Raw genomic sequence first — 27,788 nt, forward strand, 5'->3', positions numbered from 1 at the left:
TATATCCCAGCCTCTCACCGCCTCTTTCACTTTTCTCACTCTCTCTATCTCTTTCTCCGTCTCCTTTTTTTTTTTACAAAAGAGGAAGGGCGAGAAACGGGTACGTGGGGGAGACAGCACGCGAAATTGCACCTTCCTTAACAGAATAGTAGCACACTTCTCACCTTGTGAAAATACGAAAGAGACGTATACCGCTCTTCTAGTTCGTATTTTCATTTCGCATTTATTGCCCATTTATATATCGAGAATTGACAATAATCGTTTGACATTTTTTTTGGATAGCGGAATCAACGAATGGAGGTGCCAGTAAGTTAAATCATATACTAAGAGTGCGTAGTGATTCTCACCAATTTCTTTACCTTTTCCCTTGTGTAATTCTTAATTTTGGTTTTCTATCATTTCATTATTTCGCACACATCACTTTTGCTGACACAGATACGTACATATTTTGCCATCTTTGATATACATCACACTTGCACACCTTCGTCTGAATATCTTTGTAGTTAATTGCGTACGGTGTGATTTTTTTAAAGATGTATATTCATTTATCACCGTAGTGTCTTAGTGACGTAAAATAAAATTTAATTTCGTTTTTCTCTTCCCTATTTTTACATCGTACCTGCTCTGGGTTCTTGCAGTGTTTTCTTTTTTCTTTTATTTATTTCTTTCTTTTTTTTTTTGAAAGGTTTCTTTTCGAAGGGCTTCTTATCGTGTGATTAACTGACGTGCATTGCTCCTCGTCCGTTCTCCCTAATATCACTAAAAACCGGTAATCTCTTTTTTAGAACCCGGTACAGCGCCGCGGAAAGTTCAGGTACGACCGTTGAGCTCTAGCACGATGGTCATACAGTGGGACGAACCGGAAACCCCAAACGGTCAAGTGACGGTCGGTGTCTTTTTCAAAATTATTTGTCATCGCGATTTTCCCGCGATCGCCACGTTATCGCTAACGAGCGCGCGATATGCCCCTTCATAGGGATACAAAGTGTACTACACGACGGATTCGAATCAGCCCATGGTGTCGTGGCAGTACCAAATGGTGGACAACAACCAGTTAACAACCATCTCGGATCTGACGCCGCATACGATTTATACCATAAGAGTCCAAGCGCTTACGAGTGTCGGCCCTGGACCTCTCAGTCTCCCGGTGCAAACCAAAACTCAGCAAGGGGTACCGAGTCAACCAGAAATGCTAACGGCGGTCGATATCGGGGAGACCAAAGTAATGCTCCAATGGAGCAAGCCCGCTCATAGCGCTGAGAATATTCTCAGCTATGAGCTATATTGGAACGACACTTATGCAAAGGTAAGTAGTTACACATCTTTAATATAAAAATAAACTTCTTTTTTTAGTCAATAATCCTTTATCCTTTTCTAATGAAATGCTAAAAAGTGCGAAAGATTTTTTCCAGTCGGAATAAAGATTAGAATTGAAGGTATAAAAAAGGGAATTTTACGAATTATGATTAATAATTTTATCGGCATTTCTGTTCTGAATCAGGAGAAGCATCATCGTAGGATTCCGGTCACCGAGAACTACACCCTAACTGGCCTGTATCCGAACACCCTGTACTACGTGTGGCTGGCCGCGAGGAGTCAGAGGGGAGAGGGTGCCACGACGATACCGTATCCGGTTCGCACCAAACAGTACGGTAAGCAGAACGCGCACGAATGTATACGAAATCGAATGAGTTCATGCAGCGAGGAGTGCCAGACGCATGCTGATACGCGATTGTCGCGAGATCGAGGGGCGGTCGGCTACTCGATATCCCAGACTATCTCGGGTAGGACGCACCTGTGTCCTCCGGATCTTCGCGTACGATCGTGCATCGCGATGGCACAGCAGGTAGGAGGTGCTGTAGCGCTAGACGCTCCTGCAAGTAGCGTAAGCTATCGACGCACAACACCTTGGAGAGAGAGCCTTTGAAAGAAAAAGAAAAAAAGAAAGCGAAGACCTTTCGTCTTCGAGAACGCGTTTAATGAGAACGTATAAGGAAAAGAGAGCGTAAAAAGAAAGGGAAAGACAGAAAAATAGAGAATAACGTTGAACCAAGTGAAGTGTGGGAGAGTGAGAATGACTGCATGCGTTGCAAATAAGAAAGCCGTTTTTGGATGCCACTTTATATATATATCTATATATATACGTACATATCATACATATAAATTGCACTAAGCACTGCATTGATATATGTGTGCATTTTGGGCACCTCTTTTCATTCTCGACATAATGATTGATTTATCGTCCGTTCTTCAGTTTTTCGTTGTCTCGTTCCCTTGCAATTATATTAACGTGTAATTCGTTAACTCTGCGGATTATACGCCCGAGTTAACATAAGCCGCTCCGGAAGAACTGTCTCTAATCACATCTTTTTTCGACTGTTCAAGGATCGATTCATGACTTTTTACCTTGAATATTTTACACCTCTCTGAAACCTTAACCAAACACATCGTTTCGTTGATATCCCTCGGCAGTCATCGTCGACTGTGCGTTCGTCTCGGTGTTGAGAATATCAAATCGAGGAATATGAGAACTCGTTCGTTTGTCGCTTGGCGTCGCTAACCGATTTATTATTCGCTCATTGGAAAAATGCCTGCTACCACTATTGCATTTTAAAGCAAAAAGTATATCTATTTGAAATTCTAAAAAATGTTAGTTAAAAGATTTTTATTGGTAGTTATTCGATAACAAAGAAACAGCATTCACGCTTCGCTACACCAATAACCTAACGCGGCGACTTTTCGTATCCTCGTGTTTGACCTCAAGTCAGAAACCAGTATGATCGACCGGTAACTGCCGATTTTTATGACCCCCGATTTTGTTTTTTTCCCCTCCTATAATTGAGTGTTATACAGTCCCCGGTTCTCCACCTCGCAATGTAACCGGCAAGGCGATCAGTCCGACCTCCATATTGGTAACGTGGGAACCGCCGACCGCTGAACGCTCCAACGGAAGGATCGCCTACTACAAGCTGAAAATCGTCGAGAGCGGTCGCTCCGATACCGAGGCGAGGATTATCAAACTGAATGACACGCGTTTCGTGTTGGACGAGCTCAAAAAGTGGACCGAGTATCGGATCTGGATACTGGCCGGGACCAGAGTAGGTGACGGGCCCCCGAGTTATCCTATCTTGGTCAGAACTCACGAGGACGGTATGTATCACAGACACTGACTGAAAGTCTCTCTGTTTATCTCAGGCACGCGAGGAGTAACGTGTAAAATCCGTGGTGACACACAGCGCGAGAGGACGAATAGTATGTCGATACGTTCTCCAATTCGCAATATACTAATTGATAGAGAGTGAGCGATACCGATCTCGATGTCCATGTTATATTGAACAGAGATGAAAACGATCGTAATCGCGAAATAGAGACCTCAATGCCGCGGTCGCTACGAATTTCACACGCTAAGCTTCGCGGGAAAGGAAATACTATGTTGGGATGAAGTAATAACGCGCCTCATCCGAGAGCCAAAAATATAAAAGCCCGCCAAAAGTCAGTCCGGTTATACTTTCGCGCGATTCCAGTGCGGGTTGCGACGACACGCCGCGTGTTATTCTTGATCTGGTGAATGCATTACATATAATATACATTATTGTATACTTTCGATTTCAGATTACGCTAACGTCATTTCGTCACCTGTCTCTCTTCCTGAACTCTCAAAACGACCAGATACTCTCTCTCTCTTTCTCTCTCTCTCTCTCTCTCTCTCTCTCTCTCTCCCCCCCCTTTTCTCTCTTATCTTCTGTTCTGTATCCTCTCAATCGTCTATCTTTTCTCTCCAATGATTCTACACTCATGTTATATTATATTTATGTTATTATGTTTTATTAAATTACATTATACAATATATTATACTCTGTATTATATTATATATATATGAGCTTTCCTCTTCTCTCACGCCATTCTTGTGTTACAGTTATAGTTTCGAGAAACGAACTATCGAATCGCCCATCGTGACGAGAGAGGAAAAGAGGACAGATACGGCCCTTTTTTCCGGTCGGGTTACCTTTTTTTTGCGCGAACAAAAGTTTTGAGCGCGCACGACTTTTTGTATTTTTCGTGCCTCTCCGATCACGCTACTCCGATCGCTTTCCTATCATTCTCTTCGTAACCTCCTTCACTCTTCCGATTTTATAAAATGGCATCAACGCGACGCGAAACATGAAACGATGATGGCCCTACTTTTTTGGCTGGCGAGATTTTATATTTTTGGATTTTTTGCGGCAATAAAATCTCCAACGACTTATTCTAGCTCTCCCGAAACCTCCCCAGAAACTCCAATCGCCCCATCCCTTTCAACCCCTTCTTTTAGTGTGCCCACAATCATTTTTTCCAGGTGCACGCAGCCACGGATTTTTCAGAAGCTGATAACCAATTTTTGAGCTCAGCTATTAAAAGATGAAAGAAAAAGAAAGAAACGAATTTTCTTACCGTTTTTTACAGGGCCTAATCGCAACTCTCTCTTTGTTCGTTGCCGTTGGTTTTTTTCATCCCCAGCCCCACTTTTAAAACTTGGATATCTATTTTGACACGCTAATTAATATCTAATTAATACTCACTCAAGTGTTTTTGTCTTTCCTTGAAGCATTTGCAGGAGGATGATCCAGGTTTTGAACAGCTAGTTTTTAAGATCTCTATTCACATTATCGTAATATATCAATATTACCTAATAATATGTACTCATTACACTCAGTGTTCTTTCTGGTGGTTACCGTGATTACGTCAGTAAAGATGTTTCGTTTCTCTCCTTTAGTTTATGAACTCACTCTTGCCACATGTTATGAAGATAGAAGTCAGGCTGGCTGCTCCGCGTGCCATTATTTCCGATACTTTTTTTTTTCTTTTTTTTTTATACCGTCATTAGCTCCACTGGCCACATGAAATATTTAAATAATACTAATGAAATTAAATAACAACTTGTTACATGTGCAACAATCAGACGAAAGTAATGGCAACGCGAGAGACAGCTTGCGAGTGAAGCGCTTACGTATATATATATATAAAATTCTAGCGAATGTTATCTCACACACAAGAATATATATATATAAGACGCACTTTTTCACTATATATATATATATATATATATATATATATATATATATATATTACACATATATATATTTCTATATCTCTGATATATAAGGCTCTTCTGTCTTTAGTTGAGATTTAGTTCTACCTATCGTTTGCACATGTTTAGAGCATGCCTTCGTTTGTTTAAAATTTCCTCAACTCCCACAATCCCAGAAACGCAACCTCTTCGTCCCGTCAAGAATAAAAAAAAAGAAATTCGAACCGAGATCCCACCTCTCTCCGTCTCCAACCATCAAAATCCGCCGAACTGTGTCGAGTCTGCCATATCATTTCCTGACGCAAATACGTTCATATTATATCATCTACATCCTATGAATGGCATGCCGATGCATGAGACAGTTTTGCTTTCTGTTACTTCCGTCCTTATCCCGGCCGAGCGGCATCCCCAAAGGTGCCGATCGATCCCGCATGTCGAACGTTTTTTCGTCCCTCTTTCACCGAATAATATCCAACGCAATTCTTCTCCTATAACAAACAAATTCGGCACCGAGGGAAAAAAAAGAATTGTTTTCACGATATTTATATAGTAGTCGTTGAAAAAAATAAATCTCCGCGCGGTCGTTAGCCACGATATTTCCCCGGGAAATCATTTAATCGTAACGATAACTTCTCTCGGTGCGGAGGCGGGGCGGTGCGGTACGACCGCGATCGTTAAAAGTTTTACAGCGCGAATAAGTAGAAACAACGAATCGCGAGATTTGAAAAAAAAAAATAATAATAATTGAATGAGAGAGCTGGAAGTTAGGAAAAAAAATCGTCTGGCGGATTCGAGAGCGAGAGAGGGATGTAAGGCGGGACGAAAAGAAAGAGGTAATTGTACAACCCTATTTATATTTAACGGAGTATGAAGACATTCGCGTTAGACGTGTGGAAAGAGCATCATTTGTCGCGGAGGTATTATGTTACCATGATTGTTGAACGAAAAGTCGTACCGACGCGTCCGTAACGATCTTCCCTTATGCCTTTCACCATTCACCACCACGGAACGCTCCCTCCGGATCCTCTTTCGTTTCTCTACCCTCTCGCCTGCGTCCCCCGTCCGCTCCTACCAGCCTCTATTCCTGGCATTATCCTGTTCACGGAGCAAGTGATCCGGTACCCGTTTTACCCTCCCGAAGCAGACTCGGCAGAGCGAAGCGAAACGATAAAAAGCACTGCTGAAAGCACCCTGCCGTGTAAGCTCGCACATTGTCAAGCACAAAGATTCACCGTCACGTGTATAGCACATATATATATATATATCTTCTATACGCATACGTTTATTATTATTACTGACTGCCATCGTTCACTATTTATCGAGAGTATCACATCTACATAATATTATATATATATATATATATATATATATATATATATATATATATATATATATATATATATTATTTCTCACCACCGTATACGTGTGTGTGCACGGGCACCTTGCAAAAAGTCACGTAAACGCGCGCCGGCACCGTGTTGTTTCACATTTTTTACTTCTCGCACCCACCACGCACGCATACACGCACCCCGCGGAAGTCTCGCGGCGCCACGCGCGAACGTACACGCACGTGCGTACGTCGCGTGGTGCCGGTCGCCGTCATAGTTTCGCTCACCTTTTGCCCCCTCTATGCACCGATTCTTAAAAGAGCACAAGCACTCGCTTTTACAAACAATTCGGCTGCGAGACAGCACGTAGCATTCACATGTAGGACGTTCGTGCGCGGGCGTGTGCAGACTTGGATATGCGTATACGTAGAGGCGTTGACGCTCACGTGTTGCGTGAGAGAGCACCGTGCACAGCAGTGGCTATACACAGGTCCGAATAAATATTGTTATAAACGATATGCAATACCGTGTGTGCCGTCAAGCACCAGCACTGAAAGCACTCTCGAAAAGCACCCCCACTGTCGACTGTCGTGCAACCTGAAGCTCCTTCCTGAGGCGATCTCGAAACGGCGCGGTGCAAAAGCCATGATAATACCAAGATGGTAACGACGGGTGCATTGTTGTTGCGAACAATGTTACGTCCGCTTCTAATATTTCCCTGGAATAAAAACGCGATTTAGTATCCATAAAATTGTGGTATTGTATGTCGGCTATTAATTGGTGAATTCTCTTACGAAAAATCAACAAAGGAAACAGACCGATCCACATAAGCCGAATGTGTCGATAAATTTTTGGTTCGAAAAAAAAATATTGAAAATTATTTTACGTATAAAGAATCGGTTTGTGTGAATGGTATTTTTATCGGAAATTTATTTTCCGTAAATACATAATGTATAACCGATACTGTACATAGAGTCAGGTAGTAGTCACGCGAAAGATTACAATCGATGATCGACAATGATTGCCTCGCGATACATGTTTTTCGAGACCGCGACAGGAAGGTGCGCGCGTGAATGCGTGAGTGATTGTGTAAAAGGATACCGGATGGAAGAAGGACGACACGCGCGTAAGAAAGCGTACGCGAAAAGTAACGGAAAAAAAAAAAAAAAAACAAACAAACAAATATCAGAAAAGTCACAAGGAAAAATGGTATATAATAAAAATCAAATCGAGATCACTTCGCGTGATAGATTTTCTCTGCGCCCAAGCGAATCCGACGAGGAAAAGAGTCGGATAATTTGTACCGAGAAAAAGAGAAAAAGAAACGTTCGCGAGGCGTTTTCTTGGAAACATTTGAATACCAATATTCATCAGACCTATTTTCTGATTATATTGCCATTTGTATGCTCATCAGTCACAGTTTCGTGGATTCGACGAGTAAATCATTTCCAACGTCGGCTCATCAGACTTCGCCTTCGCCGGAAACGATTGATGACCCCTAATAACCGCGTCAGCGAAGAACATCCCCGTTTTTTTTTTTCTTTTTTTTTTTTTAAAGCAGCACAAGAAATGGAAATGCGGAGCGCACACTCCGCAAAGTGAATTCTCAATTTCCGCTCGTGCGTGCGGTATTTGGCACGGATGAAGCATACCCTCTGCCTAGAAAAAAGAAAGTTATCGTATGCTGCGCTGACCGCACGGATGAAAACGGGAAATCTGGACATATGTAGCCGACGAGCATCAGGTCCCATTAATTTTCATATGTAACCACTCGGCGACCGTTTTCTATATTACGTATATTCTTCGCTCTCTGCATGCGAAACTCTGATCCATTTTTTTAACTTCTATGTCTCTGTAAGTGGAACATAGTATACTCTATTATTCGGATGATACTTCGATATGTACGAAATACTCTATTTAAGTATCATTTATAGCATCTCTTTCTATATACATATTCTATCTTTTTGTCTCGAGAGACACGCACACATTTTTTTTATATGGATATCTAGAGAAGGTATATAATTACATATTGTATATGTAAATGTGATTTATTTCCTTTTATATCTCAATTTCTCTAAGCAACGGTTGAAGCAACGCTCCTTTCGTAGGCGTAATGTTAAAATTTTAAGAGCTTCGGCTGCCCGTTTTGATTGTTCCTGATTGTTTCCTTCTCAATTTTTTACTTAACACGTAAACTATATATCACTGTTATGTCCCAATAAAGCGCATGATTTATGACAGTTCGTTTCCTTTAGCTCGATCCAGCTAGTTTCGCCAATTTGAATTAGACATTTTAGATGTCATTGACAGTTTCGACCACACTCGATCATCGACAGGGTACGCGCCAGCACGATTCGTTAATCAAATAAACGGCACGACCACCTCTACCAACGCGTCTCGGCAACGGCTGTCGACACGTATTAACGCGCGTGTTTTACGCGGAATTTTGTGATTTTTGCGTGGATGAATGCGCGGGTGGATGTTGACATTGAGAGAAAAAGAGAGAGAAAGAGAGAAAGTGAGGGAAAGAAAAAAAAAGGGAGATGAAGGAGAGACAAATAGCGGGGGGTATTTTTTTTATAATATCCCAAACGAGAGAGTGATCTCGCTCTTTGTCTGTCTCTCTCTTTCTTTCTCTCTGTTTCTTTCTCTCGACTTCTCTCTCGCTCGCTCTCTCTCTCTCTCTCTCTCTCTCTCTCTCTCTCTCTCTCTCTCTCTCTCTCTCTTCTCTCTCGTGTTCTCTCTAATTTACCCTGCCTCCCCTTTGCTGAAACGACAAAAGTTTTTGATCGAGCTGCTGTTTTTTGCGGGTGACTTTTTGGAGTTGCAAAAAGAGAAAGAAAGTAAAACAATTTTTCCTCAGAAGACACTCCACCCCACCGACATATATCCCGATCTTATATCGTGAATTTTTTGAACTACTTACGGAAAATATCACGAGAATCGCGAAAATTTTTCTCACGATTGCCCATTTCTATAGAATACCGTAGTAATAACCGATGATACCCCTTTCTCTCGTTTGATACATCCTAGAAAACCGTCCACCTTATTCTTTCTTATGGTTTCTCCTACCTATAGCTTTCTTTTTGTAGGCATTTTATCATAGGTCTTCCCCTTTGATGTCTCGTGTTGGGGGAGAAGGGGAAGAGGGAAAAATTTGATATCCCGACACTTTTAAATCGTTATCACTGGCAGCCGTGATTTCGGATAAATTTTAAGAAACGTGAGATATTTGGCCCTTTGTGTCTTGCCCCCGACACGAGGCAGGTGAACATATTGAGCCTTTAGTTATTTCATATTTGGAGTAGTGATTGCGCATGCCAAAAAAAAAAAGATATTCTCACGTCTCCCGCCTCTCTGCGACCAACTGCAACCGAGGGCCAAGCGATCATTCTTTTTTTTTTTTGGTCTATGTAACGATCGATTGGAATCATGAATCTTGTTGCCATCGACATTCGTTAGCAGTTGCGAGACTAAATAAGCGGTGCGACTGTCATCGAGCGCATGGGATCAGGGCGAAAGGATCGAATCGAGTGAATGCGAACGCGTGCCTGTTTCGAGAAGAGAAGGATAACGAGATCTCTATATATATATTTTTTTTGTCATAAAAAAAGAATCGAGAGTATAGCCATTATATAGAGAGGGCCAATTTTGATGATAATCAGTAGTGTGCTACCCATTGATATGCCTTAAAGATTAATTAAATTACATTATATTTCTACTCAATGTACGTGCGAAGTTGACACGAATTTTTACGAGTTTTTTTTCCCACTTTTTTGGCGACTTTTGGGGCGCAGCTGAAAAAAGTGAGTATCCCTTAGCTCGTCTCGAGTTGTGCCATGACATTTTTCTATACCGTCTATTTTTTATTTCACTTTTCCTTTTTGTCACCGTCTCTCGTTTTTTGCATATGTACACTCTTATTTTGTTGTCTGTCGAGAGAGTCTAATCTCGAAGTGTCGTCCTACAGTTATTTTGTTTTTTTTTTATTCTTTTTTTTTGCTGCAGCCAGTGAATATATTATAATAATCTTAAGGAACATACGTTATAACGCTGCGACTGCGCGCGCTCGCCACCCTTGTTTTTTGCGCTACATAGCGAAGTTGTAAGTGTGATCTTGATCTTACTTGACTGTGTATACATGCGAGAGCTAGAAAGCAGAGCGAGCACGCGATCTACCAATCGCTTCTCATCAAGTTCGCGCTACGACGATTCAGTTTCTGCGTCGGAATTTTCTGTATGTACTTTCGTTGCGGCGCAAGTTTCGTTTTTTGCGAATTCCCTCCGCCGTAGAGCTGCTGTTACTGTTACATATATATATATACATACATATCGTGCGGAAGTAGGTATTAGGTAGTGCTGATTTTTTATCTGGATTTTTATTTTCCTCACCACGTTTTACGTTTTCCCATTTCTCTCTCACAACGCGCCAATTAGTCATGTAGCGAATACGACAAATACTGGACCGTCCATGAAATAATTATCAAATTATCTCACTCACGAAATACCGACGTCTCTTGCAATAATAAGAAGTTGCGACTCAAATATACAAAATCGCCGCGTGTATTTTTGCATACGACAGTCGCGACATTCTAGTCACAGAAAAAAAAATTAGATCAAGTCTTAAATCAAGACAAATATTTTTATATATTATATAAGTAAAAATATCATAAAATCTTCTTAGAAAATTTTAAACTTGATTTACATTACCAGTTAATGTTAGTATTACTTTTGCAAATATTACTTTTCAATTCAAGAATAGAAATCTTCTATGAAGATTATATTATTCTTGTCTATAGAAGTATATATATATATATATATATATATATATATATATATATATTTATATTTATAGTTGCATCAATATAAATTCAGTCAAATCAAGATTAAAATTTTTTTAAGAAACCTATATAACCTATAATATTCTTGCTTATATATGAATATCCGTCTGATTGAAGACTAATTTCTTTTCCGTGTAACTTCAGCAGTCGAATGCAGTGGTTGTATAAATAAATGTTGTAAATAGGCGATGTTTGTATATTTATCATCACTACTTCGCATTCGGCCGAGAAGGACAAGATCCCGCGACTCCGTCGTCGTCGTAGCAACTTTCGTCCCCCGACGACGAACGTATTTGTTGCCCTCACAACCTCCTCCGTGAAAACTCTTGCAACCAACTATCTACTTGGTCTCTCACAAGTCATGGACTCTCCAATATTGCCGCTGTGTTATCGTGTCCAACGTTACCGCGTACTTTACCGTACATCCGGTGACGTGTCTACGCGCGCTTATATACGCGAAGTCGAACCAAATGCGCGGAAATTAAAAAAAAAAAAAAAAACTTAAAAAAAATGAAACGAAAGAAAGAAAGAGAGAAAAAAAAGCATTATTGGTATTCAAATGGAGGATCGTAATCGTATCAGGGGCGTAGAGCATGGGGTACAACGTGCCTCGTAATATTGTTTGTACGTCGTTTTGTCCGTGTATGATTGGCGGCATGTAATTACCTACTCCACTATTTTCTTCGTCTTGTTCTTCTTTTTATCATTCCATCTTTCTTTCGTTCGCGTTCTTATTTTACTTATGATTTCTCTCTCTCTCTGCAACCGCCGCAATCGCTCTGGTACTTTCGTTTCCCTTCTCGATTGTATCTCATTGCTCGTTTTCGCTGTCATCTACTTTTCTTTTCTTTTCTTTTCTTTTCTTTCTTTCTTTCTTTTTTTTTTCTACCGTTTACAGCGGACGAATTGGACGACGGATGGACGGTCGCGAAATGTAGAGGAAACGTTTTCGCATTGTATAAAGACCGATTCTACTTTTCGCTTTTCTTTCTTTGAATACATTTTATCTTACGACAAAAGTACTTTGTCGCTACTAACATATATTACGCTTATCGCTTCTCACGTTGTTCTTTGCTTCTGGAATGTAAATAATGACTTAATGATCTTCCGGTAGACGGGACAGACTGCGAATGACTTACATACATTTTTGTTTCTTTTCCTTCTTCCGATCGTGTTTCCCTTGAGTTTTATACAAAGATTTCATTTATTATTTCAGATTTATTAAATCCATTATTTATTATCCCCTCTTCACGTACGTCTGAGAGTGCATATGGGCGTGTGTCTGTGAGTGTGACGTCAGATGAGCATAAAGTGCGCGAATTAATTATGGATGGCGTTACAGTGCCGGGGGATCCTCAGGACGTCAAAGTCACGCCGATCAACTCGACGGCGATACACGTCGAGTGGAAGCCGCCGAAAGCGAAAGATCAGAACGGCGTCATACGGGGGTATCACATACACGTGCAAGAAGTGAGGGAGGAGGTCAGTTTGCGGCTGCTGCACGATCAATAGCGTAGCGTTAGAAGTTTTGGACTCTTACGCGAAACTTGCTGATAAAACCCTTTATCTTTACTCATCTTTCTATTCACGTGTAATATTATCGTGAGCCCCTTTATCTTTACCATCCCTGTTCAAGTATTAATAGAATATCCGTCTTAAATAATAAAATCTTTAAAACTAATATTTCAATTTTCGTAAAAATAAACTCTGGCAATTTATTTGAAAAATATATATAATAAATGTAAATTCTATTGAAGTAAATCTTATAAATACAAAAAAATATCTTAATTTATCTGAATCGATCTTAATTTTATTAATTTAATTAATTTAATTAATTAATTTAATTTTTTGTTTTATTATTACAAGGTGTGATTCACGTATATTTTTTTTTAAATTGTCAAAGTATTTTTTATAAAACATATTATATATCTAATGTAACAATCAAATTAATATTTGACTAAAGTTATCACGATTATACTAATTGCACAGCCTGTTACAATATTTCTCTTAAATGAAACTTAAATAAAGCAAGCGGGATAAATACGATGATTTCTTAGGGGAAAGATACTCTACTGAACGAACCGATACGGCGAGACGTGCACGAGGACGGCGTGTTAGAGGTGAACATCACGGGACTGCAACCGGACACGAGATACTCGGTGCAAGTGGCGGCGTTGACGAGAAAAGGAGACGGGGACCGTTCGGTACCGATACATGTTAGAACTCCGGGCGGTGTACCAAACAGGCCGCAAGTCAACGTGAAGTAAGAATCATCTGTTTGAAATTACAAAATATGGTATTTTTGCAAATGTGCTTATGCATGTTATTTTTTTTTTTTTTTTTTTAGAGTCCTGAGCAGAGGACCCGAGCCCGTCTTGGAGCTCGAATGGGGCCAACCTACTCTAACTTACGGCAATCTATTGGGATATCGTATCCGATATGGTCTCAGGAATCAAACGCTTAAAGAGGAATTTATCGAGGATACGCGTCAACATACGTACAAAATCACGGATCTCGGTGAGAAAAATTAGTGTATCATCGTTAGTATTCTATATCATATAAGAATATTCAATAATTTTCATGATACAATATAAATTTTCTTCTTTGCACATTTATTACGTGCAAAGTGATATGTTTATTATAATATCATGAATATTCAATAATAATCGTAATTGTAATATCTACTAGAGATAACTTTAGATTCGTATCTCTACTTTCGTTTAATAAGCTATTTCAAACAATAAATCTATAGGAGAACAAGGCGTCGAATACGAGTTCAGAGTAGCAGGCAAGAATGATATCGGCTTCGGTCAGGAGACTGTGCGATACTGGTTCAGTCCGGAAGGCGAGCCAACGGGACCACCAACGAATCTATCGTACTTCTTTCAAACTCCCGACACTGTGTGCGTGACTTGGGATAAACCGCTTCGACAGCACAGAAACGGCCAGATAATCGGTTACGACGTGCAGTTCAACAAGAAGAACGATCACTCTACCACTACAGATAGAAATACGACCAAAACGAGGGCGGTATTCACCAATCTGGAGGAGAACACTGAATACGTTTTTCACGTGCGAGCACACACATCGAAAGGCAGTGGCCCGTATTCCGAGAAAATCACGATAATGACGGAAAAGGACATCGGTCGAGCTCCAATGTCCGTGAGAGCCGTGGCCACGTCGGACTCCAGCGTGGAAGTATGGTGGGAGCCGGTGCCTAACAGAGGAAAGATCGTCGGTTATCAGATCTTTTACACTACCACTGCCGTAGAGGATCTCGATGAGTGGAAGCAAAAGAGTGTTGGTCTAACGGAATCGGCGGATCTCGTTAATCTAGAGAAATTCACGCAATATGCTATAACGGTAGCGGCACGGTATAAAACTGGCTTGGGAAGACTGAGCGAAAAAGTTACGGTAAAAGTAAAGCCAGAAGACGTCCCGTTGAATCTTAGAGCGCCAGATTCGTCAACACATTCGATGTCCCTCTCTTGGACTCCGCCTATAAGACTGACACCGATGAAATACAAAGTCTCGTTCGATGCTGTTAAAGAATTCGTGGATTCCCAAGGAATAACGCAAACACAGATTGTGCCACGCAGACAAATTACTTTGGATCCCCAAGTCACGACTACGACCATAAACGAATTGCAACCGTTTACGACTTATAACGTCAACGTGAGCGCTGTACCGCGCGACGGTCAGTATAGACCACCGGCGAAGATTACAGTTACCACACAAATGGCCGCACCCAAGCCAATGGTAAAGCCAGATTTTTACGGTGTAGTGAATGGTGAAGAAATTCAAGTTATTCTACCGCAAGCTTCCGAGGAATATGGGCCAATCTCGCACTATTATCTCATTGTTGTGCCCGAGGACAAAAGTACAGCCGACAAACAGCCGGATGAACTAACTGAGGATATGATCAGCGGAAAAGGTGCCAAGCAGGAAAAAGAAAATGCGCCTTATATCGCAGCTAAGTTTCCACATAGAGACATTCCGTATACGTTCCATTTAGGTAGCGGAGACATCTACGAGGGATACGAAAATCGAAGACTCGTCAAAAATAAACGTTATAGGATATTCGTAAGAGCCGTAGTTGATACTCCACGAAAGGTAAGATGCAAGCGATTTGAATGACTTATCCAAATAACTTGTGAATAAATCAATAATTGTGAAAAACTATTCCTTTTAGCATTTATACACGTCATCACCATTTTCCGAATACTTGTCTCTGGACATGAGAGAAGTACCTCCCGGTGAGCCACCTCGTCGTCCGAATCCCAATACACCTTCAGATGGAAACCCAGAAGTTTCCGTAAAAACTAGCGGTCAAGAGCCAGGAATGCTTTGGGTCGTTGGTCCTATAATCGCGGCATTGATGGTCAGCGTTTGTCTCGTGCTTTTATTCGTTATTAAAAAGTAAGTTTCACTTCTCAAAAATAAATAAATTCAAAAATGTATTGGATACGTAACGAATTTGTTTCATAATTATTTCAGACGAAGACAACCGTGTAAAGCGCCGGATCAAGCAGCTGTTACACGACCGCTTATGGCGGCGGATATAAGCTCTAATCACGCGCCTTCAGATCCGGTGGAAATGCGACGATTAAATTTCCAAACCCCTGGTATGATCTCGCATCCGCCGATTCCTATCAGCGAACTGGGCAATCACATTGAACGCCTGAAAGCGAACGACAATCTGAAGTTCAGTCAAGAATATGAGTCAATAGAGCCCGGCCAACAATTCACATGGGACCATTCCAATATGGAAGTCAACGCGTCAAAGAATCGTTACGCCAATGTAATCGCATACGATCATTCGCGAGTCATCCTTCAAACCGTCGACAGTATGCCAGGTTCCGATTACATCAATGCAAATTACTGCGATGGTTACAGAAAACAGAACGCGTACGTGGCCACTCAAGGACCATTGCAAGAGACGTTCGGAGACTTTTGGCGCATGTGTTGGGAGTTGCGTACAAGTACAATCGTGATGATGACAAAATTGGAAGAGAGAACGAGGATAAAATGCGATCAATATTGGCCTACTAGGGGATCCGAGACCTATGGACAAATGACTGTGACCATTAGTGACATTCAAGAATTGGCAACCTACTGTATTCGCACATTCCAGGTATGCCGAGCGGGCTACTCCGAGCGACGAGAGATCAAGCAGTTGCAATTCACAGCGTGGCCCGATCATGGCGTACCAGAACACCCCGCACCATTCTTACAATTCTTGCGCAGAGTTAGATCCCTCAATGTACCCGACAGCGGACCATTGGTGGTGCATTGTAGCGCGGGTGTAGGAAGAACTGGTTGTTTCATTGTGATAGACTCGATGTTAGAAAGAATCAAACATGAGAAGATGATCGATATCTATGGTCACGTCACGTGTTTACGAGCTCAGAGGAATTACATGGTACAAACGGAGGATCAATACATCTTCATTCATGACGCTCTGTTCGAAGCGGTAATTTGCGGCAATACGGAAGTGCCGGCTAGAAATTTGCATTCTCATATTCAGAAACTCATGCAGCCGGAAATCGACAATATAACCGGAATGGAACTAGAATTCAAGAAGCTTTCCAACATCAAGGCCGATTCGACTAGATTTATATCCGCGAATCTACCTTGTAACAAGCACAAGAACCGATTGGTTCATATTCTGCCTTATGAATGCACCAGAGTATGCCTGCAGCCGCAGCGTAATATCGAAGGATCTGATTACATAAATGCGAGCCTGATCGATGGATACCGCTATCGAGGTGCCTACATAGCCACGCAAGGGCCTCTATGCGACACAACCGATGATTTCTGGCGTATGTTGTGGGAGCATAATTCTACGATCGTCGTTATGCTGACGAAACTGAAAGAGATGGGCAGAGAGAAGTGTCACCAGTATTGGCCGTCCGATCGTTCTATTCGTTATCAATGCTTTGTCGTGGATCCGATCGCGGAATATAATATGCCACAGTATATTCTACGAGAGTTCAAGGTGACGGATGCGCGCGACGGAGCTAGTCGCACGGTCAGACAATTCCAGTTTATTGACTGGCCGGAGCAAGGTGTGCCGAAATCTGGCGACGGTTTCATCGACTTCATCGGACAGGTGCACAAAACGAAGGAACAATTTGGTCAGGATGGACCGATCACCGTGCACTGCAGTGCCGGTGTAGGAAGAACGGGTGTCTTCATAACGCTTAGCATCGTGTTAGAGCGAATGCAGTACGAGGGTGTGGTCGATATATTTCAGACTGTAAGAATATTGCGCACGCAACGTCCAGCTATGGTTCAAACCGAGGTTCGTGAACTTGGAATTTCAATGAAAAATATAATACATTTTTCGCATATACGTAATTGTGATATTCCTAATATTTTTGTCGCAGGATCAGTATCAGTTCTGCTATCGGGCCAGTTTGGAGTATTTAGGCTCCTTTGATCATTACGCCAACTGACAAGCCGACTCTCGCGAACAGAGGGATCTGTCGAGGGACAAACGAGACCGGCAAAGATGCGAGAGAGATGTCGAGAGGGCAAAAGTACGACGTGTCTAGTACAATAAAGTCATGTCACATACTCGTACCTTCCAAGGACAAATACAGTAGCAGCGCGATTACTAGTGTCGTGGGCAGTTAATATAGAGATGAAATGTTTAGTCAATGGTGTTGCAGTAAATGCATATACGCTGGAAATTTTCACTCTTGACATAGCAAATGAAATTGTGCTGAGCATTCGGCTTAGGCTAATCTCTTTTTAGAAACTAGATTTGAAAGTTCCCTCGCGATGACGCGTCTCAAAACTGCCGCTTAGAAATACGTACAATGCGCGTGGTTATGCAAGCGATTCTGTACGATAATCCTTGTACGATGTCACGTAGGTGTTATTTTTTTTACGCGTAACAAAGCGGATTTCTTAATTTCCAGACATTCTCTCATATCGAGGAATCAATTATCTAAATGCGTCGATGTAATCAAAATTACAAGTTGTCATCACGTAGGATTCGCAAATTAGTAAATTGGAACATATCCCATTTTCAAATCGATCATTCACAGAAGCATTTCTTAAGATCTAAATAATCTAATTTTAAGGTAGACTGAAGATATTACGACCATATCTTTCCCATTCACAAAACACAATGCATTTTTTGTGCATGATATCTCTTACAAACTGAGACGACAAAGATCAAAATCTTTCTTGCTTGGGATAAGAGTGCTTCCTTCAATAGCATAAATTGCATAAAGGAATGAAACGATCTCGATGTCAACGTTTATATTTGTGAGAGACAGAATACCAAAATGCACAATTAATTGCATGTGTGAAACGCACATCATGAAGATAAGAATCCATAATTCGTCATACGTGGCGTATTCCACGCGAGTACTTATTAAGGTAGAAAAAAAAAAGAAACCAATTTAGTGACTTTCTTTAGCTATTATAAAAAAAAGAAAGAGAGAGATGAAAATTTCCGCTCACAAGAAAAGAGAAAATTGCCATACTGCCAAATTGACAATTATTAATGCTGTACTCATTATGAACGGTAGGGATCTTCTCATTACCTATTATAATAATGTTAGATAGATTGTAAGAAATTGTTTTAAGGATAGATTAAGCGATGCCATTAGAGAAATGAGGATAAAAGAAGAACCCGAATTGAAGAAGGATGAAAGGAAACGGTGCCTATTCAATGAAAGGTGCGCGAATGATGTTGCGCACGTGCTACAAAAGAGAAAAAAGCTAATTTAAATAGAAGCACTGGTGGGTGGTGATGGTATATGTTGAATTTGTGTACTGTTCTCCTGAGCCCTCGATACCTTTATGTACAAAGTTCCAATCTAGTTTCTACCTCGAATATTTCTTGCTTGCCTTTCAAATATTTTGAAATAGCATACCATAAATTCACTTATCGGTTAAACTTTTTGAGTTATGAATATATAAAACTTGATAATAAATTTCAAAATTTATCAAAATCAAATTTATATCGAGTATTGATATTATAAACTAAATGATTTAATCGTATATAAAAGACGTAATATATCTTTTTTTAAATTGCCAAATCAATGCCAAAAGCGCGTAATGAAGAACATCACTACACGGTTCTTATTATGGTGAAAATATTTAATCTATTAATTCTATAAAATTTCTAATTATTTTGTAAAATCATGATTATATTGGCAAGTTAATAACAAATGCGAATGTTTCTTCTTACCAGTGATTAAATCACCAGTGGTTTTAAAAAAATAAACACATTACTGCTAACTGCTTTTATCATCGGTAAATATACTTAATAATACTTAATTTGTCAATCTCAGTGACTAGTACCCAAATTTTAGTAAATCATAGATGATTTTATAAAAGTGCTGATTAATTATTTTCACCGTGCATATCCATTTTATACAGTGATAACTTCGAATACATGCATGTATTGCAATTTAAAATTGCAAGCTCTCCAGTCTATGAGGACAATAATTGTGCGCTCGTTTACATTTTCTATACTTCAAAATCTATATGATACTATTTAGTATCATATGTATAGCAAATGTCATATAGCTAATATTTTAGAAAATACCGTCTTAAAAAAGTATACATGTACTATAATGAACGTAACGTCATCTAAATAAAGTAATTTATCAGTCATGAATCTGAGATCTTCTCTGGTTTTTGGCATTTTTTTGGGACTACATATATTCTACGTCTATTATAAAATAGTCGTTATATATTGAAATTATACGAATAATGTCGCACGAGAATGGCAATTCTATTTTATACAATTTTACTCGAACATATTTCTTTTTTCGTTAATTATTGCGGTTCGAGGGTCAGGGACTGCGACTAAATGTACATAAATACACCGTCTGTCATTAGCAACATTATATAAATATATATATATAAATAAAATGATAAATATATAATATATACATAGATATATATATATATATATAAATATAAGAAATACGAGTGTGCATAAGAACATGAAGATATTTAAGAAGATATGGGTATTTTCCAAACTACCATGTTAAATTTTAACTGAAAAAATATGTACTCTACTCATTTATGTTGTACCTACTCGTAATATTTAATTCTCTCAACATTTTTTATTCACGATTTTATACTTTGATATTTTTTTAAATAATAATTTTTAATTGTATTTATCGCATTGTTTTGATGTGTTTTTATATAATAGTTTTCAAATAGAATATTTCTTTATAAAATTGGATTCTTGCTTATTCGCTTTTTTTTTTGTTCAACAACAAACTGAGGGCCATCTTAGATAGCATTTAATATCGTGTATCCTTTGTGCTTGAAAAAGTACTTAATTTATTTTACTCATATAAAATATACGTAATTATATGTAAGTAAGTACATCAAATTTTTCATTGCCTGTTAAAAACGATTTATAATAATGGCATTTTTCTAATTTATAATGTAATGATAATTATATAGTACTTGTGTGTAACAATATATATAATATAATATAATGATAATACTAGTTACAAAAAAATAATTTTACAATTTGTTTTATATCTCAAGTTTTATTATACCAATAATATTTCAAATTAACATTTTAAGTTATCGCATTATGTATTTCTACATAATAATGGCAGTAGGTCTTTTATTACAATGTAACATTTGGCCTTCAGAGTGTAATCATAAGCAGGTATTTATTTCCATATGCAACTTATATATTTTGAGCCAAGAAAATATATATTTATACAATATTTTTTTATATAATTATTCCTCTTATAATTTTGTTTATATAAATTTTCTTCTACAAAATTTGTTTAATACATAATATGCTTAAACATTAAGAATGTTTAAATATATTTTTTTTTGTGAATATCTTGGGATAGCAGGAAAGGATTCTGTAATTGATCTTGATTTTCTTGGGTATGCATAATTTCAAAGACTGTAATTGGTATTTAAAGACACACTCTTCAAGATGTTGCTAATGAAATGTTTTACACGGTGTATGACTGGATAATGTTTATTAGCTCTCTTATAATATATGACTGAAAATGTTAAACACAAAACTCAAAACAATACGTTTTAAAATATTAGAATATAAGAACGGACGACATATAAACAATTATAAGTTGCGCATTGGAGAATTTCATCTGTAAATAACACTAACTTATTTCCATTACAATATTGTTATTCCATTATTGTACAATTAATGATTCAAAGTTCATGATATATAACGCTAAACTACTTTCATTATTAATTTTAGTAAAGTAGTTTTCATCATGGAAACATTTCACAAGAAAAAACCAGTAGCTATTAAACTTTAAAAGTCAAACGCCCTGTATACACTGCGGTTTTTATTATAATGTTCTTAAAAAGAGAAAAAGACTTTTGCTAAAAATATCTGTCAAATCATTATTATAAGTATTCATCTGTAACAAATCATTCAACGTCTCATCCTCATTAAACATTCTTCTAAGAATACTGTAAAGCATGTTAAGTTTTAATAGCGTTAAATCTGACAACCATATACATATACACAGAATTTTCGTGTGAAACTTATGAATTTTAATGTAATTATTATCAACACATGTACTTTGCCAATTTTCTTAATGGCTTCACATTAAAAGTTCCAGGCTAAAATATGTTACGGAAAACGAAATTGAATTATTGTATAAATATATCACTAGTTATAAGTTGATATCGTTAATCTATACTCACTAAAAAAATTTATTGCTACAAGGAAGTCCACAAAATATTCGTACATTTATAACATAATAATTGTAATGTTACACTAAGTTTTTTGTATCATTCCGAAACTTTCGTGTATGTTGTATTTTAGTAGCATGACCCTCGTTAGTCTTTATAATTTTTTAATGATCTAAAATGTATAGCAAAGCGATAATGGTGGTTTGTTGTATTCTTCTTCTTGAAAATGTACACAACTCGCGCATGTCTTCGGAGCAGTTTTGATAATATAATAAAATACAATCGGCTACTGTAGCTCCGTGCAATATAGCGAGTTTGTTATTGTGTATATAAGATCGCCTCAAATTCATCTGAATAGATGAATCAGTAAAGTGACTGTGGTCGCAGATCCGAAGAAGAATATGAATTTAAAAGCAAAGAATAAGTCAAATACTAAATATCGTTGAAAGAATGGGAAATTATTTTGTGATACTTTCTTGCCAGAAAGAATACAACAGACTGAGGTAAAAAACATGATAAATGCAATGTTACTAATTAACAACTATACAAATAAATATTGTGTAATAGGAAGTCTGTTGACAAGGAAAAATACCGTGTACATTATGTATTGCCTTGCGGCATTAATAAACTAGTACTAACGTAATGATATTTCTTTTTTGTAATGTAAATATATTCATTCTTTAATTCCTTCATTTTTTATGATGAATAAATAGGTATAGCGCTAAATTAGAAAAATATGTGAAGATCATTGTCAAGATTGATAACGATTTTATTATATAATACTTAAAAGATACTGTCTAACATTATATTATATACAAACATTTGCAAATATTTATTATCATATGAATATAAATTTTAAATGACACATGCACACACACATACACACACACACACACACACAGTAATGTTTCAATATTTATAAATTTATATTACATTACTTGGTTGATTGGTAGTATTCGTTGATGGATTCCTGCTCATTATCGAAGTGACCTGCAACAAAATAAATCCAGTAATAACAACACCTAAGCGCAAAACAATAATATATGATAAATTATTTAATTTTTAAGATATACGTTTTGAAACACTTGTTTCCTGATGAAATCACTCGTGGCCGCTGAAATATTCTGATCATTTCCCATTTTACACTTAACATAGCCATACAGATTTGCGCCGTTTAATACTATGGCAATGCAAACGAGCAAAAGCCATTTGAATTTAAGACCAAATAATGCCACAATAAATAATATTGACCAAAAAAGTGGACACAAGATCAGAGCCAACCAAAAGATTCGCGCCTCGGTTGCATTAATGCGGTTCTGTTGTGCACCCTGAAACACAGGGCACATAGCAGACATTGGACTTACACGCATGAAAATGATATACAAGTAATCTACATTATATAAGCTAGATTATTTTAGCTACACGTTTTATAAATAATCACAATAATCAGCAACTGGAACGGAACATAAATTTATTAGATAAATGTCTACTTATAATCTGAATAATGCATATAAATAGTTTTAGAAAGTGCCAAGGGCATAAAAATATATTCGCTGGTAAACCTTGAACTACTCGATTCAATTAAATCAGTGTTTGCTGGAACGTGACAAATAAAAAAATATACTTGATAAAATTGAAAGCTACATTTCAATATAATCTACGCAAGTGGAACTTATGTGATATAAAATGTGATAACATGACATAAGCTACGTATCTCTTTCGAATACAGAATTAAATGTTTCCTGTATTATAAAATATCAAGAAGTAGCACTTTCTTATTAATCAATAATTTTTATCATTATGATAATGAGACAAATTAAAACACATGTCAAGATAAATAATAAGCGAACCTTTTTAGACTCAAAAACCCAATGACTTTTGCCATCATCATCCACATAATTCCACCATCTAAGGCCGACCATTAATCTCCCCGTAATATTTTTAACAGTCCAAAAATCCATCGACAAAAGTAGTACCACTGTTACAAAGCTTGCTATAAAACTATTTGAAAACCAACCGCAAAGCATATAAACTATTATAGCCGCTATCCGGAAGGCCAAGTGAAACAGCGTAACGTATGGATGTCTAGAATAATAGAAAATATTTTATCTTACAAAAGTACGGCTCTCACATCCGTTTAAAATGACACATTCTCGTTATGTACTTAAGCTTGTTGGCATTCTGGGCCTCCTCTTCCTCTCCAAAAGCAATCGTATCGTCATCCATCAGTAAAGGTACCTACAAACGAGATCGCTAAAACATTCAGAAATAGGAGCACCGAACGTGCATTTATTTCTATGCGTCTATCATGCATATATCTATCATAATGACGTGAATGAGTCAAACTCGAAATATAAATTATGCGTTTCTCGAGACAGGCAGAGAAGTACGAAAAAGACGCGAGACACGTCGGAACCGCGGAAAAACGGCCGCGTTCGCTTCCGCAGAGGACCGGAGCATGATTACCGATGATTACGAAACCTTCCTTTGGCGTACGCTCTAATATACCTACGGAAATGTCAAGCGAATGTCAGAGTGACAACCTTCCACCGATTGTCGCCGACTAGAATTATTACTCTCGGTCCCCCTCCGTAACGAAACGACACTTATATTTCGCTCTACGAGGCAATCGGACACCTCAGGATTAGGCGCTATACGACTAAAAAAAAAACACATGTGGTGTCAGTATGCGGTCGATGTGGAAGATCGGCGTTGTACACCTACCGTTGCGGACGCCATGTTTGCACGTTTGACGATCCGCGGCGCGTCGTCTGCTGGGTTCACGAGGGAAGGTGGGTGGCCTCGCGGTCGTCGGCAGAAAAATCACGCCGTTTCTCTCAAAACACGCTACGATAACGCTCGCGTTCCGGCGTTTCACCGTCGGACATTGTCGATCAAGGCGATCACCTTGACATCGTTAATAACCGGCACGAGCAAATCCTTGAGACGAACGGCGCCGATACGGACGAAAGTCGCGCGACTAATCGAACTCGCTCGTTCGCGCGCGAGTGAGCGAGCGGACGCAACGACGATTGGTCGAGCGTCGGAGGCTCGAACGCGCTCATTGGTCGCGCGCCCGAGGCATGCGCGCTGCGCCTCGCCACTCGCGCATCCTGTATGCCGGCTATTGGAGGAAATTTGAATCTTACTCGATCTAATTCACTTCTCGATCGAAATTCAAATTCGATTTAAACCTAAAATCGACTTCTAATCAACGCAACGTTTAATTCAACTCGAACTTCAAATCCATAAATTACTCCTTCGCTAATTTATTCTTTTTCTTTTAACTTCACCAAGAAACCCGTCGAAAATATTTTGATCCAAAAGACCCACGAATATTGAGTTAGCCGCCACGCGCGACACGTTCTTTCAAGTAATCAGAATAATGTAAAATAAGACACGTAATAATGTAGATAGAACACGGCAGCTTTGGGCGCGCCCAAAACCGGTGCAACTTGGTGATGCGGTAAGACATGACGTATAGAAGACGTGTGTGTGTGTGTGTGTGTGTGTGTGTGTGTGTGTGTGTGTGTGTGTGTGTGTATATGTGTGCGTTACATACGCAGTATATACGTAATATCGCAGCCCACGCGCCTGCGATATTCGGAAGTCGCGATTGACAGAGCAAGGCACGGCGCAGCGGGGCGGGGCAGGGCGGGTGGTTGCAGCGCGGTAACACGCCGAGTATCGGTGGTAGGACGGGTGGAGGCGACGTGGTAGTGAGACTCTTGTGCGTCAATGATGCGCGCGGTGGTTGAGATAAGCAGCGCGGGGGACTGAGTGCATGCAGACCGAAGATCTCGCGTCGTTCGGCTCTCGCGTTCGCGTTCGTGTTTGCTCGTTCGCTCCCGCGTCTCGTTTCACGCCGCGTCCGCCGACACACCGTGGGCAGTTCACCGTGGGACACGCGTCAACCGATTGTAGATCCCTCGCCCGATGTGACAGAGGTTCAGCGCGATGCTTAAGGATCACTCACCTGTCACTCAGGCCCTCCTCGGGACTCTGTTCACGTGGGCCCTCACCGCGGCCGGCGCCGCGCTTGTCGTTGTCATTCGGGGGAAACAAGTGAGTACCGTACGACAAATCATTTCATACCCCGTGTTATACCCCATTGACATTTCGCGTATAGAATTATGTCAATCTCGAATCCAATTCCCATCGTCCGAGGGAACTTAACCTTACCGGCGCATCCGCCCGTGCGCGAACGAGCTGGTTTCGTTTTTTAACTACGCGGTCTACACTTCCTTGTAATCAAACATGTGCCTCTTAACTGTACTCTTCTGCACTTCTCGTTTCTTCTCTGTATGATATTTGTTTTAAAACAATTGGGAGTATAAAGAAATGTAGAAAGCAATTATATTTATTCAATTTGTCTCATTTGTTTTTACATCGGAAATATGAATATATGTCAATGCTTTTTATTTTAAATAAAAAAGTTAAAAGAAATATTAGAAAACACATCTATTAAGAAGTCCAGATTAATTGGTAGCAGTTAGCTCCATTTTCATCATGTCATATGGCAAAATACTCTATTTAACTTCGCCAGAAATAAGTGCGATACAAAAGGATTCCTCTTCTCGTGAATTTCCCATAAAAAATGACCTTCAATCAATGACATTTCGTGATACTTCGTAGCGCAAAATTTCGATCGTTCTCGAGGGGAAAGGCTTCTTATTTGCTTCATTTGCGTAACCGGAATTATTTCGACGCGATTCCTCGACGCATTTAAATTTAGATTCGTTGCATCGCGATGAAAATCGCAGCCGCCGTCGGCGGCGGCAGCGACGGCGTGCGGCGATTGGCGGCTCGCGTAATCCGCCGCTTCCTTCATGCGATTTAATTCGCGCGCGTGTACGAGTTGAATGTATCACCACGGAAGAAGCCAAACTTTATGTCGCGCGCTTTCATGTCGTCATCCAGACGTGATCCACGTGAATATACCGTGTCTGAAAATTTGAAAAAATGCACAAAACCACATTGTTGGATTCCGCATTATCAGCGAAATCCAACACGCAACCGGTTTGAAAAGGCCTCCTAATATGCGCAGCTAATTTCGGTACGAATAATACAAATTCAGGTTTATCAGGCTAACCAACCACGAAGGTTCACCTTCGAATGGTTGGTGGCCTTCAATAATTTCATTCATTACCTCGTCGCATAAGATATCGAAATTTTATAAAATTACACTTAACATACACAAATTGCGAAGATAACTTACATTAAATTATAAGTATAGTTGTTCATAACATTTTTAATTTTAATATTATATTTAATTTATTGTGTGCCCACAAAATGATTAAAAATAAATTTTTACGCATTAAATTTGATTAATTTTTCACATAAAAATGCATCGTATTAAATTCTACTTCTATTATTCTAAGAATTATTGAAGAGTATTAAATTTCGGTAGTAAATTTCAACGAAAGTATCGCTGGAAGTATTTAATTACAAGAAATTGAATAAAAGCTGACGAGTAGAAATTCTTTTTAGTGTCACTCCTTCTAATCTTCTTCTCTGTCGAAGACAATGATAATTGCGTTGTTAGATTCTACTTATTTTTTAACTTAATATTTTTTTCTAGTATCTTTTCCTTTCTAATCTACGATAGCGAGATAACAAAATATACTTTTCGCCTCGGTATCGCGTCAATGACTTAATATTGATTATAATTTTCACGGAAGTGACAACTAGCATCTAATATTTTTCTCGTTTGTAAATATCTCCCGACATTATCAACGATATAATAAATCTTGTTTCTAATTAGCAAAATGAATACTCGCTAAACAGCACATGATGAAATTGCAAATTTATCTTGTTAAGCGAAAAAATCGCAGATCTATCAAAATAGAATAACTGCGATGTGAAAAAGATCTTAAATTA

General features: G+C 39.0%; 3 protein-coding genes across 16 annotated transcripts in view; 2 read left to right on the top strand and 1 right to left on the bottom strand.

The window, feature by feature from the left end:
• Positions 1 to 22,551, top strand: part of Lar (tyrosine-protein phosphatase Lar) — a 382,209-nt gene extending 359,658 nt beyond the window's left edge. For 7 of the 10 annotated variants that reach the window (XM_089071364.1, XM_089071369.1, XM_089071365.1 and 4 more), the window contains 12 exons: positions 283 to 306; positions 786 to 886; positions 977 to 1,306; positions 1,502 to 1,652; positions 2,854 to 3,150; positions 12,580 to 12,719; positions 13,295 to 13,500; positions 13,585 to 13,754; positions 13,990 to 15,350; positions 15,430 to 15,656; positions 15,735 to 17,541; positions 17,627 to 22,551. In XM_089071364.1, coding sequence (XP_088927490.1) covers positions 283 to 306; positions 786 to 886; positions 977 to 1,306; positions 1,502 to 1,652; positions 2,854 to 3,150; positions 12,580 to 12,719; positions 13,295 to 13,500; positions 13,585 to 13,754; positions 13,990 to 15,350; positions 15,430 to 15,656; positions 15,735 to 17,541; positions 17,627 to 17,695 — 4,883 coding nt within the window. In that variant the 3' untranslated portion in view covers positions 17,696 to 22,551. The remainder of the gene's footprint in view (positions 1 to 282; positions 307 to 785; positions 887 to 976; positions 1,307 to 1,501; positions 1,653 to 2,853; positions 3,151 to 12,579; positions 12,720 to 13,294; positions 13,501 to 13,584; positions 13,755 to 13,989; positions 15,351 to 15,429; positions 15,657 to 15,734; positions 17,542 to 17,626) is intronic. The other 3 variants (XM_089071370.1, XM_089071368.1, XM_089071371.1) reach the window with 3 other exon arrangements.
• A 105-nt stretch (positions 22,552 to 22,656) lies between these two features.
• On the bottom strand, positions 22,657 to 26,024 carry LOC105428225 (putative Golgi apparatus membrane protein-like protein CG5021). Of its 4 annotated transcripts, XM_011640397.3 has the most exons (6): positions 24,633 to 24,906; positions 24,421 to 24,567; positions 24,073 to 24,146; positions 23,759 to 23,993; positions 22,982 to 23,236; positions 22,657 to 22,898 (listed from the first exon to the last, which is right to left on the bottom strand). In XM_011640397.3, exons 3-6 carry the CDS (start codon positions 24,132 to 24,134, stop codon positions 22,833 to 22,835), a joined length of 618 nt encoding a protein of 205 aa, XP_011638699.1. In that variant the 5' UTR covers positions 24,135 to 24,146; positions 24,421 to 24,567; positions 24,633 to 24,906; the 3' UTR covers positions 22,657 to 22,832. The 4 variants fall into 4 exon arrangements, with proteins under 4 accessions (XP_011638699.1, XP_011638700.1, XP_011638698.1 ...); XM_011640398.2 differs by lacking the exons at positions 24,421 to 24,567; positions 24,633 to 24,906 and adding an exon at positions 25,885 to 26,024; XM_011640396.3 differs by lacking the exon at positions 24,421 to 24,567 and having other exon boundaries at positions 22,982 to 23,224; positions 24,633 to 24,909.
• The window catches only part of Zip48C (Zinc/iron regulated transporter-related protein 48C), a 32,790-nt gene continuing 30,531 nt past the window's right edge, over positions 25,530 to 27,788 (top strand). The window contains exon 1 of one of the 2 annotated variants that reach the window (XM_011640393.3): positions 25,530 to 25,973. In XM_011640393.3, the coding sequence (XP_011638695.2) occupies positions 25,866 to 25,973 (108 nt within the window). In that variant the 5' untranslated portion in view covers positions 25,530 to 25,865. The remainder of the gene's footprint in view (positions 25,974 to 27,788) is intronic. The other variant, XM_011640394.3, reaches the window with a different exon arrangement.

This window comes from Pogonomyrmex barbatus, unplaced genomic scaffold (assembly GCF_055798465.1).
Source record: "Pogonomyrmex barbatus isolate J1 unplaced genomic scaffold, ASM5579846v1 scaffold12, whole genome shotgun sequence".
Taxonomy (NCBI): Eukaryota; Metazoa; Arthropoda; class Insecta; order Hymenoptera; family Formicidae; genus Pogonomyrmex; species Pogonomyrmex barbatus.